We start from the raw sequence: 13400 nt of genomic DNA, 5'->3' as shown, positions 1-13400 counted from the left end.
CTTGGCTGCTGATATAGCACTATTTGCTCCAAGAGCACCTTGGCACTACTACACTCATTATGCAAGACATTGCCAGAATGCTGTGATACAGCAAAAATTAAATCTGTGTTGGAAACTTCTATTGCAAAATTTGTGTTAAAATTGAGTTAATAGTCCTCTAGAACTATATAAGAAAACATGTGAAAATACACCATACTTTTGGCTATCCTTTCAGTTCATTGTTCTTCACTTTATATGCTACTGTTTGTATATCCAGTCATGTGAGATGAACAAGATTGATGTCATTCTAAAAAGGATTAAAAACTCTGTGGTCCAATACAGAATTAGAAGGAGCTGTTTAGGAGATATATCTACAGGGGAAAAGGGTGTTTCAGTGAATACAGCTGATGAAAAGGTATAAAGGTTTTGTTTGCCTCACCTTTATTCATGTTTTGCTTTTGTTCGTTTAACATCAGTATTCTGAAAGAGCAGTTTTGCCATTTAAAATGCTGTCTTCCTGTTCCTCTGTGCTTCCATGGTATTGTTTTGTACACCTAGTTTCTCAAGTCTTATGTAGTTGAAAAACAGGACAGGGAGTGTCTAGACAGTGTGTACTAAGGCTTGATTGTTTAAAATGATCACTTTAAAATTAATCTAGATAAATCACTATCTATTTCTTTATCGGGAATTTGCAGAAAACCATCTAGAAAGCTGTGGGAAGAGAGTCTGGGAACCTTCCTGGGGTACACAAGAAAGCACATTCCCCCATACTTAGAGTGATGTTTCCGCCTCAGGGTATCCCTGAGATCCCATCTTCTGTTTTCCCTAGGCCACACAATCAAAGGAGTGTGAGGGACTGAGCCAGACTAGAAAGTAGCGTCTTGGAGCTTGGAGGGAATAAGGAGGTAACAGTGGGAATCCAGTGCTGCTTTTTGCATCCTCCCAGCTTAGGTTTATCTACAGAGCAGATGTGTTCCTCACTTAACATCCTTCTACTTTCTTTAGTAAGCTTAGTTGTGCTTAATAATTACAGTTGGATGTTGTGATGGTCTTTCTGTTGTAGAGTTTGGGCAGTGTCACTAGCTTTATTTCTATTAAATTAACAATTGAAACCAGATTCATCTGGGCAGTGCTAGTCCTGATGGAATTAGGGTTCATGACTGGCATTTGTTGGCATTAGTCATGCAAACAATGGGTGTGCAAGAAGATGCTGCTCCCTGTTTTAAAATTCACTAGGCACTTATGGCATGCCATACTGAATTTCATTAGCCTCAGTGTGAAGAATGAAAACTTCAATAGTTTCTGTATTTCTTTTGTTATTTATTTAAAAAACAGTAATTTTTCTTCTAAATATCTTCAGTTCTTACTGCTGGATAATGGTATGTAGCGGTTGACTCTGAATATTTGAAAGAAATATAAACAATGTTCTGTTCTGTTTTTCAGAGAATGCAGAATCAATTGATCTCAAACAGTTTTTCGACCTACATTTTTCACATATATATTACGTATTTTTTGAAAACTTCGTGACTATTGAAGTGGGCCTTAAACAAAAAGGTAAGGATTTCAGATAGGACTCTTTTTGTCTTGATGCTTGTGTCTTTGTTATGAAATAACGCAGGGTGCTATAATTAAAGCTCTGTGTGGTCACAAATGACAACATTAGCTGTGCTGAAATATGTCTAAGAACTAACTTTGCAAATACAGGCAGAGCAATGAGATGTGCATACAGTGGAGGTGAGCAAAAAGTATTTATTCTCCAATGACTGTGTTTGCCCTTCTTCAAAGTGAGGATTCTTAAGGCGTTATACTTTGCATTCTGCAGAATTATTCTGTAACAAGGCAATGTGTAACTTAATCTCTCCTAGTTGTAGATGCCATAATAGGAAGTTATGCAAATTGTAGCTGTTATAAACTGTATTTGGGGAGTGTAAATTTTATTTGCAGAAGCAGTGCAAAGTTATGGTTGTATAAATGCAGGTTTTCATTTTACACATTTAAGGATCTTTGTTTTGATAAGGAAAGTGAATCTTATATTTATATTTAACGACTTAATTATTTTAACTATTTATTTTTGCAACTAGGTCACAAGTCTCAGAGAGAAGAATTAGATTCTATTCTTTTTATTTTTGAGGTAAGATCTTTTGAATTTAACTTTACGTTTAAACGAATTCCTTCTTACTTTTACATAGAGCTGAATTTATGTGCTTTGTGTAAAAAATAAAAATTTGACTTGCAGTTTTGCAAGAAAATGTCTAAACTGGAAAAAGATGTTTCTGTGTCTCTAGATAGTTGATTATTCTTTGGTGGTGGTATTTCTCCATAATGTGTTATACACACTGAAATTCGTAGAAAAGTGATCTCTGTTTAGTCATGGTATTTTTGAGCTTTTGACTGCATGTTATCTCTGATTTTTCTCATAATAGATTGTTACTGCAGAAAGTTTTTACATTGCACAAATCTTTTTAAAAAATTCCTTATTTTAAAAAATATTCATTATTTGAAAATTGCACTTAACATTATGCTTTCCAAAAGTATATCTTGACTTAATTAAGATGAATTAGACACTAATGAAATAATTTAATAAAATCAGAACATTTCTAAGCTGACACTGTAGTTTAGAAATAGCTTAGAATGTCAAGTTTTCATCTTTCCTTTTTGATGGAGACTTCTAATTATAGAACAAGGATTGTGTTTCTTAAAAATATGGAAGACTAAAAGCTGATCAATGCTTATCACATGGTTGAATACAAATTCAGTTATTATTTATTTAATAATGAGGTATGTTGGTGAATGTGAAAAAGAACTAGTTCGTTTGTTCACTAGTTCCTGATTAAAGGAATTATAGGTGATCTGTGCTTTGGAAGCAGTTGAACAGTGTGCTGGAGGGCCATAGCCAGGAAAAGTTAGGTTATTTACAATTTGCAAATGCCTCTAGTGTAAATGTTGCAAGTCTTACATGATAGATTTGGAATTACTGACTGTGCTCTGTTTTTTGTTTCTGGAGATGGTTATTCTATTTGTAGAGGTCCTGTCTGCACTGTTTTGCTGTAGCTCATTGCATCTCAGTTGAGAAGGCTGAAGCAAATGTTTACTTGTGCCACAGAGGCAAATTGACAGCTGAACATCCTAGCTGAAGCCATTGGAAAGGTGGAATAACTTAATGCAATCTGTTGTGAACCAGAGCAACTGAGACAGACACTCATCCCATTCCATTAACTGGACAGACACTCATCCCATTCCATTCCCTATGCTGTAAGCAGCAGTGTCTAACAGAGATAGAGAGGTAGTGGAGCCAGATGACCTGCAGTAACATCTGAAGTCTCCAGTGCAGGACCTACAGACAGTCTGTCAGAGCCTTTGGGCTTCTTAGCTTTAGGAATGGGGTCATCTTGAAAGGACCATAATGCTTCCAGGGGTAAGCATTGTGGGGATTTTTTAAGTTGATGCTTCAGCCTTTGCTCTGTGGCCTTTGTGAAAGGGCTGTTTGGTCTTTCAGGAGTGATATCAGCAACATACATTCTTGGGTTTTTGTTATTTTTATAGAAAATTTTACAACTCCTTCCTGAAAGGATTCATCAGAGGTGGCAATTTCATAGTATTGGTAAGTTGATTTTTCTCTCACTCTCCCTCTCTCTTTCATTGTATTTTTTCCTAGTAGCTACCAATTAGTGGCTACTAGGCCATTCATTTTCTTACACTTTAAGTGGCTTCACAGGGGTTATGGTCTGGAGAATTTTGCAAGCTAGGTGAAGGAAAATAAAGAAAATAAAAGAAATAGACGAAACCCCTCACCAATGTAATGATACTCTTCTGTATAGATTTAAATCTGGGAATGTAGAAGTAGAAGAGTGACTGAGAAAAAAACAAGGGCCGGTGAAAAGTTTGGAGTTTTAATTATTATATATTCCTTGTTTTCTTTCTCTTAGTAATACATTTCAAAGCTGATGTGAGGTATTTGTAAATAGGGAATGCTGATTATATGCATTGTGATGACTTGAGAATGATTTACTTTTAATGTACACATCTCAGAAGTCCTTGGGGAAGGATACTCTATGAGCAGGCTATGAAAGGTGATATTTGATTTTTTTCCTTCTGGCATTGAGTCAGTTGCTTGAAGGTATCAAGGTCACCAAGATTAAATCGGAGATTGCCAAGGACTTGTTTAAAAGTGTCTATCAAGTCTGACCGAGAACTCTGACATTTTACTTAATATAGAAAGAACAAAAACGGACAAAATTTTTCTCCTTGTTTTTTTAGGGTTGATTTTAAAGAAGCTTCTTCACACTGGAAATTCATTAAAGGTATTGCAAAAAGTTGCATGCACTTTTGTCTACAATACTTAAAAGTACAAATAAGAACATAAGGGCAAATTTTTACAGTAAAAACCCAGGAATGAGAACCAGATCATGACTTGTGTGTCATGAAAGAGTGACTCCAAATCATCAGCTTTATCTCAGTAAAATTACTCACAGTAGTACTGTGTTTATATAGCATAGCCATTGGATTTAAAGGATTTTGCATTAATGCAGTAGTGAGCATTAACTGTTCTTTGTTAGGGCAAGGAAGCTGATTTTGGGGCTCAGACTACCTTGGAAGTGAAAGATGATTTATACCAGGGAGACCTGCTGGTGTGTAGAGTAATTTAAATGGTTGGGACAAAACAGCTTCACCACTCCTCTGTAAACCATCTGCAGAATTCTCTGGTACTGAAATTCTCCAGTATGAGAGCCAGGAAGGGAGTACTCTAGGACTCTATTACGTTTTTTGAAGGAGAAATGGAAGAAGGTAGAATTGGTCCTTCTGATACAGAAAGCTCAGTCACTCTGTTGTTATTATTAATGAACATATTTAGTAATTTTATGTTGTTTTTTGAAAAAATTTTCAGAAAAATTTTGACAAAATTTTCTGAAAAATTCATGTGGCATCTTGCAGTGCTGTAGTCAAGCAAGTGATCAGACGTGTTGGTTTACTTCCTCTTCTTTCAGAGAAACCCCGGTTAGAAATTCTTTGAGACACAGGAGTGAAGGTGGCAGGCTTGCCCTTGCATTTCATCAGGAGCAGCAAATGTGCTAGTTTGGCTCTGCTGACTGGCTGACTGCTGGGGGTCAGACTATGTGTCCTCATTTTTTTTATTGTTCTCCTTCCAGGACAAATGGAAATGCTTTTGTTTGTTCTGGCACAAGATAACTTATTCCATGTTTTTTTCCTTTAAGATACGTCGAGAGGGTGTGCGTCTCTTTCTTTTGTGGCTGCAAGCACTTCAAAATAACTGTAGTAAAGAACAATTATGGATGTTTTCTTGTTTGATTCCTGGATTTTCATCACCACAGTCTGAATATGGCCCCCGAACACTAGATAATCTCATTAACCCTCCCCTTAATGTCCAAGAAAGTAAGTAATTCGGTGATATTAGTCAATTCTTGACATAATTCAAATCTTGTCACAGACAAGGCCAGTTGAAGTAACTGACATACATACCTACATACCCAGGGAGATAATGAAGCTAAGATGAGTTTCTTAGCAGTTTGTCAGGTCTTCTTTCTGTAGCAATTTCGGTCTTTTTTGTTGTTTTTCAGAATGAGTTGTTTTTTGTGGTTGTTGGGCTTTTTCCCCCAAGTAGGTTATCATAGCTTAATGCATAGTAGTAAAAATAAACTGACCAATTGTGTATAATTCTTAAGAACTCCCAAGAGGATCCTGCATCTACTGCAAAGCAGGCTGTGCAAAGCTGTTTCTGGTGTGGCCGTCAAGAGAATGAGTGATTGTTAGGCCAGTGTGTAACGACAAATGTGTCTGTGAATGACCAAGCAATTAAAGCTGTGGTGTTTTTGCAGCTTGGAATCTTCGAAAAGAATCAGAAAAATTGTAAATTGCAAAATTTGAGGTCTTAAAGGTTAGAATGAGTGAAAAAGGCTTGAGCATTCTGAGATGAGGTTTTCTACTTTCTGGTTTTTTATTGTGTTTGGTTTTTTGGTTTTTTTTTAATGGTAAGGTCATTATCTTGGCCCTAATCAATAGAGTGAGGATGATTTTTCTCTTAAGATGATTCTTAGGACAGTTTTTTCTTTGTACACTCTAGTATTAAGTGCCTCCTAACTCAATTCTTGATAGTGTGATTTGAGGCTCATTTATTAATGATTTGAAATTGGATGGGGTCTTTGAATCTAAGTGCAAACTGCATTCACATAAATGGGAATAAAAGCTTGAACACTTTTTCCCGTGAATGTTGTACTTTGCCTTCTTTCCATCTTCTCTTAGTATTTGAGTATTTTATTGCTTGTAGAGGAAAGCTGTGTCTCCATGACAAGTAATTAAATTTGCAGAAACACAGCAGACAAATTCCATGGCAGGATAGCTCTGCAAGTAAAATTTTGCTACTTACTTAAGCCCTTTTTAGGAGTTATTTTATGAAATTCACAGTGCAAAGATTGACATGTGAATATCTAACTGCAGGAACAGGAGAAAAATCAACTCTGAGCTAGCTTCACTGTTGAGGCAGAGAAGGATACAGATAGTAAAACTTAAAGGAAATGTATCAACTGCTAAATGGAAAAATGGTGAAAGATATAAATAAAGATTTGGCATTTGTGTACCGTAAGTGTTGCAGTATTGTTTGCATAAATTCCAAAAGAAATTTTTAAAAATTTGGGTTTGGCAGGTAGATTCCAAAAGTGCATAGAGAAAACCTACTTATTGTGTGCTGTGCTTTTTAAATGTGTTAGAAATTAGTTCCATGGTGGTTTATAAGTTAAAATTTCCTGATTTTCATTAATCTATGGGTGGACTATTCTACCTCTAAACTATCTCTGCTTGCTGCAGTGCATTTCTACTTTCGTAACTTCATAGATGTTTACACATGAGAAGAAATGGTCTAAACGTTAGATGTACCTCTATTCTTCTTTAAATAGCTCAAGTGACTATAGAAGAAATCACTCCACTTGTTCCTCCACAATCAGGAGATAAAGGACAAGAAGATTTAACAAGCTATTTTTTAGAAGCACTTTTGAAATACATGGTAATTCAGGTATGTTCTATAGTTTTCAAGCAAACAATTAACATCTCTTTGTCCTTTACAGTAAGTTTTTTACTTGTGGCACTGCAAATGCATATGAAAATGTTTTAAAGAGTCCCTCCTTGCCACTCCCTTTTTTGTTAAAAGCAAATTCTTCTAGAAAAATATTCCCTGTCTTCTGTGTGAAGATTCCTACATCTGTTACCACAGGATCTTCCATCAGATTGTAGCATGGAGACAAAATAAGACTTGTTAGTCACTTCTAGCAATGCTGATTTCAGCTCCCGTCTCATTTTCATCTCCCCTTTCCTGTCTTATTGTCTTGAACCACTGGATCAACTCTGTACAGAAAATGAAGAGTTGAATGAGTATTTAGTCTATGGTGTGCAACTCACAAACAATGTTCTTCCCTTTGAAGTTTGACAGTTCTGTGATCTCAGCCAGTATGGGGCATATCAACAGCTTCTGTCAAAAACTGTGGCTCAGCTGTTACATGTTATGTAATTGATTTGCTGGCCAATTAGCACATGCTGCTTCTGAGCCTACCGTGCTCTCATGTGCTGAATGCATGGTAGGTGTTGCTGACTGCTGCCTTCTGCATCAGACTTGTCCTGCAGAACCCAGCTGGGTACCTATAAATTTTCTTCATGCTTATGCAGGTTTTACTAGAGAAGATGGACAGTGTACTAATATGATCTATGTTAAACATTTCATGGCTTCCCTTTATCCATCACAATTCTGTGAACTTGCCGCGCTGGAATAATTTCCAGCCTCCTTTTATTGTTTCCAGCATTTCCCACTTTGAATAGAGGTCTTCATACTTGTGATCTGTAGAGTAAGCTTAATTCTGGCTATTTACTTTGCAGGAAAATAGCCCTTATATTTTTGAAGACAACTGCCTTTTCTGTAATAAATTGGTAGTCATATATTTAAATTCAGATAGGTCATTGAGACAGGTGTCATAGAGCTTGTTTGTTATGTGCTGAAGTCGTTCGCTGAAGTCCCTTTAGAGGCCATTGATAATTGCAAGGTTCTTTGATATTAATTTCTGTTAAAGGACTTTGTGTCACTAAATTATATGTATCAGCTAATCCATTGAGTTATTTTGGGGAGTGAAATATAAGCATATATATTCCACTCTACACACCAATTGCCCTGAAAATGGATCATAGTAGAACTATGACCTTTGAGTAAGAATTAGAGGGGAAAGGGAAAAAAGAGAGAGAGGAGTCTTCCTTTATATTATTTATGATAGACTTGGTAGATTACTTAGTTTTGCAGGCAGATGGATTCTCAGGAACAAAGATGGAAACTGCAAGTTGTATTTCCTGTGGAGAGCTTACCACGCTTGGTACTATTTACTGTTTAGGAAAACACTTCATGAAGGAGAATGCTTAGCACTCACGATCCATGAAAGTACATTATGTAACTCAACTTCAAAGTCGTATCTTCTGCTGCTTATGGTTGAAAAATTTGTTTGTTTCGTGTTGCCAATTACACAAATGAATCCAAGTACCTATTACAACGACTATGTGGACACTTGTTAGTGAAAATGTCTTAAAAGAAGTTGTCAGAGAAATATTTGGAATAGCATGGGTAATTATTCTTTTTTGATAAAACATTTTGAAATATAAAAATAGTTTTGTTAAAAACGGTCAATTTGGGCATACCCCCGATTTGGCAAGATGACTGCAAAAGCAAATGTATTTCTGTTGGTTTTAGTATTTTATGTGTTCAAGTTCATTTTGAAACAATATTTTGGAAGAGAACAATCTTTGTTTCATTGACATTTCCCAGCTAGTTTCTGTTTCATCTTTCTAAAACTGTTTGTTTAAATATATATGATTTTGTTTCAAAGAAATTACTTATAAAGAGAACATTTCATCAGTTACCTATTTTTTCTACTTGTAGATATTTACTTTGTCCAAATTCTTATTTTAAGGTTAAGAGTTTAGAATGGAAGAACAAGGAAAACCAGGAAAAGGGATTTTCATTTTTATTCTCAAATTTTAAGAAATACTACTTACCTTCTATTTTCCCAAACATCTGTAAGGAGACCAGCTTGTATAACCCTATACTTGGTAAGTGTTAACACAGCTGATAAAATCATTGCATTCTATCTAATAGCGATGTTATGATCTGATTAGTGAGAGATACCTTTGCTCAAATTAAGATGACAACAAGACCAAATGCTGGTTCAACAGTACTGACTTTATTTTGTCACATTAACTGCACTGGGAGAGAAAGGGGAGAGAGAGAGAGAGTGCCAGTAGAAGCTGATCACCACCTGTGGATCCAGCAGTGTCATTGGGTCTTCTTCATCCTGAGCTTGGTGGTGGGGTGTGGGTCCTGGTTTGTTCATCTGTTAGTAAGCTCTGTGTTGAAAGGGGTGCTGGATCCATGAGGTCTGCTGCTGACCATCAAATCTGTTCAGTATTTATACATTTTAGAAACAAAGGAATTGCTTATTGGCTACAAGTAATATAGTTCTCTTATTAATTAGTGTTCCATTTTCTATTGGTTAAATGCATCTTGTGCTAATTAGTCTGCATTGGTGTTCAGTCTTTCTCTTCTTTTGAGATGTGGGTTTCTTAGGTTGGTGAGTCACAGATCTCCCTCTGTGGAATTACCTTTTACCCAGCTGGAACTGATTTCAGCAGAATTGCTGAGATAGTTTAAATAATTTCTTCCTTGTCTTCTGCCAGATGTTCTTATGGCCCCTAAATTCTGCATTCTTTGTATCCACTATCAGTAGCACATCGTTCTTTCTAAGCTTTGTTAACCTCCTCCTAGGTCCTAACACCTGGACAACAGTACTGCCTTTGTACGCTCTTGGTTCTGAGTGTCCATGGAGGTGTATTTGGGGGAGCTTTGGTGGCCACTGGTGGCCATAGATGCTGCCTGTGCCATAACTTGAGATGTTACTTTTTTGACCGGTGATAAGGGTATAAGCTAGTCCTTCTTGTCACACAGTCTGTCGCAGTGGGAGTGTGTTAGCCAGGATGTGCTAACCAGATCTTGCCTCTGTTAGGCCTGGAATTAGCACCTTCCTGTCACAAATTCCTCCCTTCTGTGGCGTTAACAATGTTTGAGACAGGTAATTGTGTTCTCTAACTCTTAACAAGACAGTATTGAAAAGCAGTTTTTAGCTTGAGTCATGTTGCCCATGAAGGGCATTCTCCAAAAGTATTTGTCATGAAACAACGTGTTAAGATTCTTGTTTATGGTTTTCAGTTCTTTGTTTGTGGAAGCCTCTGACCCTTTCATTAGAGTCAATCTTGCTCTGTTAACCTGAATGAGGTAAATTAAATGGTCTTGTAAAACCTTTCTTTAATGTGACCTGTATTGTTAATCTCAGTTGTGCTCTGAAGAGAAACTACTGCTGCTGAAATAAAGTGTTAGTGTGCTGTTCTCTGGGTGTGTTGGTTTTATCTGTACAGAATCACAGTGTTTGGATTATACAGTGGTTGCTCACATTTCTGACTGGGCAAAGTTAGGTTTTTGTGCCAACTGCATGCTATTAAGAGCCAGCAGTAGGAAAAGGAAGATAGGATTTATCAGAGTCTTCAAAGCTGATGGTGCTAGAATTTTTCTTTCCATATAGAGAGTGGAATGTTAGATGTTTTCTAAGCAAATCTGAGTTTTACTCAGAGTTTTTAACCCATTTTAAACCAGAATGTTGTTTGCAAATCTTGATTTTGTTCTCTCAGGTTTGCATGCACCCATGCACATGTTGGTGGTAGGCCAACAGAGTTCAAGACTCCTTTTTGTAAAGCCATACCTTGTACGGAGGCTTTAAGTTACCATTTCATCACTTGAGTCGTACAGTCACATCACCATTCCTCTTATCTGTTGATGCAGCATCTCAGAAGAACTCTCCACAGTAGTGATTTTCAGAAACAATTCCACATTCTAGAATCAGGCTGTCAGGAAAGTTTGTTGAAAAGGTCTTAGCCTCTTCCAGTCCATGTACATTTATTTAGATTTGAGAGATGGTTGTGTCAAAGCCATATTCTCTTGGGAAAGACAAACAGTGGGCTTTTTCATCTACAGGAGAGGAGCCAGTACAATACAGCCATAAGTAACAGTAGAATAAGAGTTATTGTGCAGATGCTGAAGAAGTTCAATGAAAATAGCTACAAGAGGGATAGCAAGCAGTGCTGAGAAAGCAAACCTACTGTTTCTTGATGCTTCAGAGCAAGAAATATGGAAATGCTATTTTTCTCCTTCTATGAAGATCTTGACTGAGTCTTCCATAGAAGTGTTACTGTAGTCCTCTGTTTTTCTGTGAACTGTAAACAAGAGACTTCCAAGGCCTTAGTAAAGAAGAGGACAATGGGAAATGAAGAAATGTGCACAGATCCCCAGAATTACTGAGAGTGCCTTAAACTGTGCACAGTGAGCAACTGTAAGGAGGATTTTTTGGAACAATACAGTGTTGAAAACAACAGAAGCATTGGTAAGTTGAATAATTTTTTCTCTAAGATATTATTCTCTGGCACGCATCTTCCCAACCTATTTGAAAATAATCCCGTGCTTATTCTTAATTTACAGCCTTGAGGCTGAAAGCAGGGCAGACTTGGGCACTGAGCCTGCTACTAAGAACAGTTCTCATGCTACTGGTGTAATGTTTAATTTAGGAGAAGTTATGAGGTGCAAATCAGAACAGTAATTTTAGTAAGCAGGCATTGATACAGGGCTTTACTGGAGACAGTACACTGGACTGAGATTTCTTTCCTTCTTTCCTGATAAATATGTTGCCTACAGCAGCAAGCACTAAGCATTCCAGTTAGATGAACGCTAAGTATTGTGGCTCCTTCAAATTCTGGCTTTAGTATTACAGATTTAGAAGAGGAATACAGCATTAGAAAAACCCATGAGATGGTTTCTCGAGGGGGTTGGTTTTTGTTTAGTTTGGTTTTGTTTAGAGTTTTTTGCTTTTTTATGTTTTGGCTTGGGTATTTTTGTTGGTTTTTTTTTTTTTTGCCTTATTGTTTATTTTGATTGTAAAGTCTTTGTTAAATATCTGTTGAGATTGAGTTAGAAGTTGTTTACTAAGAGCTACAGATATGGCAGTAATATTCCAGGGGCATTACTACTTCTGTCATAGTAATGTGCTTTTCTGTGCCATTTCCAAGCCATTTAGATAGGCTCCTTCATTTACAGGGAAACACTAAAGTGGGTTGTCCTACAGCTGTGTCTAGCTCTTCATTCCTTATGAACCCTTTGTTAATCTTAAAAATTAAGCATGGTCAAAGCTTACAAGTGTCCACTGTGTTTTTGCTAGCCTGTTCACTTTCTACCCTGTGTCTGTCTTCCAACCCTTCAGCTTATTGCCCTTTTTGTCATCAGCTCACATCAGGTTCCCAGAGGGGGAAGGGAAGGGGGTGGGGAAAGCCCAAAATACAGTAGAAAGAAAAAATGGAAGGTTGAGGGAAGGGAATATTTACTCTTGTGCTGTTTGAGTCCATCTAACAAGATCTGTTTTGCTTTGGTTTTATGTGTTTTCTCATCTGAAGCCTTGATACCTTCTTCCAACATGGACATAATTTGAAAATACAAGAAGAAGCTGGGAGGAGGATACATTGAGAAGCAGCTGCAGCACGTAATGCAGTTGAAACAAATCGTAGAAAGAGAATGTTCTGAGACGTCGTCATGAAACAAGAAGGAGACAGTGTGCTGCAAAAACGTGTTTATTGCATGCAGTCCTTCTGAAAATACTGCCAGTATTGCAGCCTTCGTGCTCTGCTGAATGCCAATAGATACCAGAGAGAACTGATTTTTGCATCTTTAAATAATGTGTTACCAGTCATTTGCTTCCTTTTTCAGAGGTTGTACTGTTACACATACTTGTTTAAGATACCTTAATTTTTAATTTTCTTACTAGCCTGCTGCTTTCCACAGAATGAAAGCAATGTACTGGGGTTTTATTTGCAGTAAATAAACAATTTGTAAACTTGTCAAAGAGTATTCTGTGCATTTGTTACCTACTTAGGTAGATGGTATGCAAGAATTGTGGGGTTTTTCCTCTAAAAATCATGCTTCCGTTGAAAAGTGTGGATGTAGTTTTGAAGTTTGTACAGGAAACATTCCTCAGTTTAGCAGCATCATGGTGGGTTTATCACTGTTTACATATGTGGCTTTTGAAATGACACTGAGATAGACCAGCATGGATATCCTCAGTGTGGGTGCTGGATCTTGTATATTTGTAATTATAACAAGGAAATCTTTGCAGCAGTCTGCAGATACGCTGATTTCACTTTAGATGCCTTAAAAAGGCTGTCATAATATAATTGCTTAGACAATAGTTGATTATTTCTTCACTGCTGTCCAGATTTGTCCTTCTTGGATTCTAACACCATAAACTGGCAAAGTTATGCAGGATCCTTTAAAACAACTCTTGACTTTG

At 36.9% G+C, this 13400-nt stretch overlaps 1 protein-coding gene across 13 annotated transcripts in view; it reads left to right on the top strand.

Moving 5' to 3' along the window:
- Positions 1-13400, top strand: part of RALGAPA1 (Ral GTPase activating protein catalytic subunit alpha 1) — a 131625-nt gene that overhangs the window by 9306 nt on the left and 108919 nt on the right. For all 13 annotated transcript variants that reach the window (XM_014890813.2, XM_088167293.1, XM_014890768.2 and 10 more), the window contains exons 2-8: positions 1423-1533; positions 2061-2110; positions 3523-3580; positions 4237-4280; positions 5193-5370; positions 6888-7003; positions 8934-9072. In XM_014890813.2, coding sequence (XP_014746299.1) covers positions 1423-1533; positions 2061-2110; positions 3523-3580; positions 4237-4280; positions 5193-5370; positions 6888-7003; positions 8934-9072 — 696 coding nt within the window. The remainder of the gene's footprint in view (positions 1-1422; positions 1534-2060; positions 2111-3522; positions 3581-4236; positions 4281-5192; positions 5371-6887; positions 7004-8933; positions 9073-13400) is intronic.

The sequence above is a fragment of the Sturnus vulgaris genome, chromosome 6, assembly GCF_052056855.1.
Source record: "Sturnus vulgaris isolate bStuVul1 chromosome 6, bStuVul1.hap1, whole genome shotgun sequence".
Classification (NCBI taxonomy): domain Eukaryota; kingdom Metazoa; phylum Chordata; class Aves; order Passeriformes; family Sturnidae; genus Sturnus; species Sturnus vulgaris.
The sequence above is the reverse complement of the archived record's forward strand: the minus strand, read 5'-3'. Positions and strand labels throughout refer to the sequence as shown.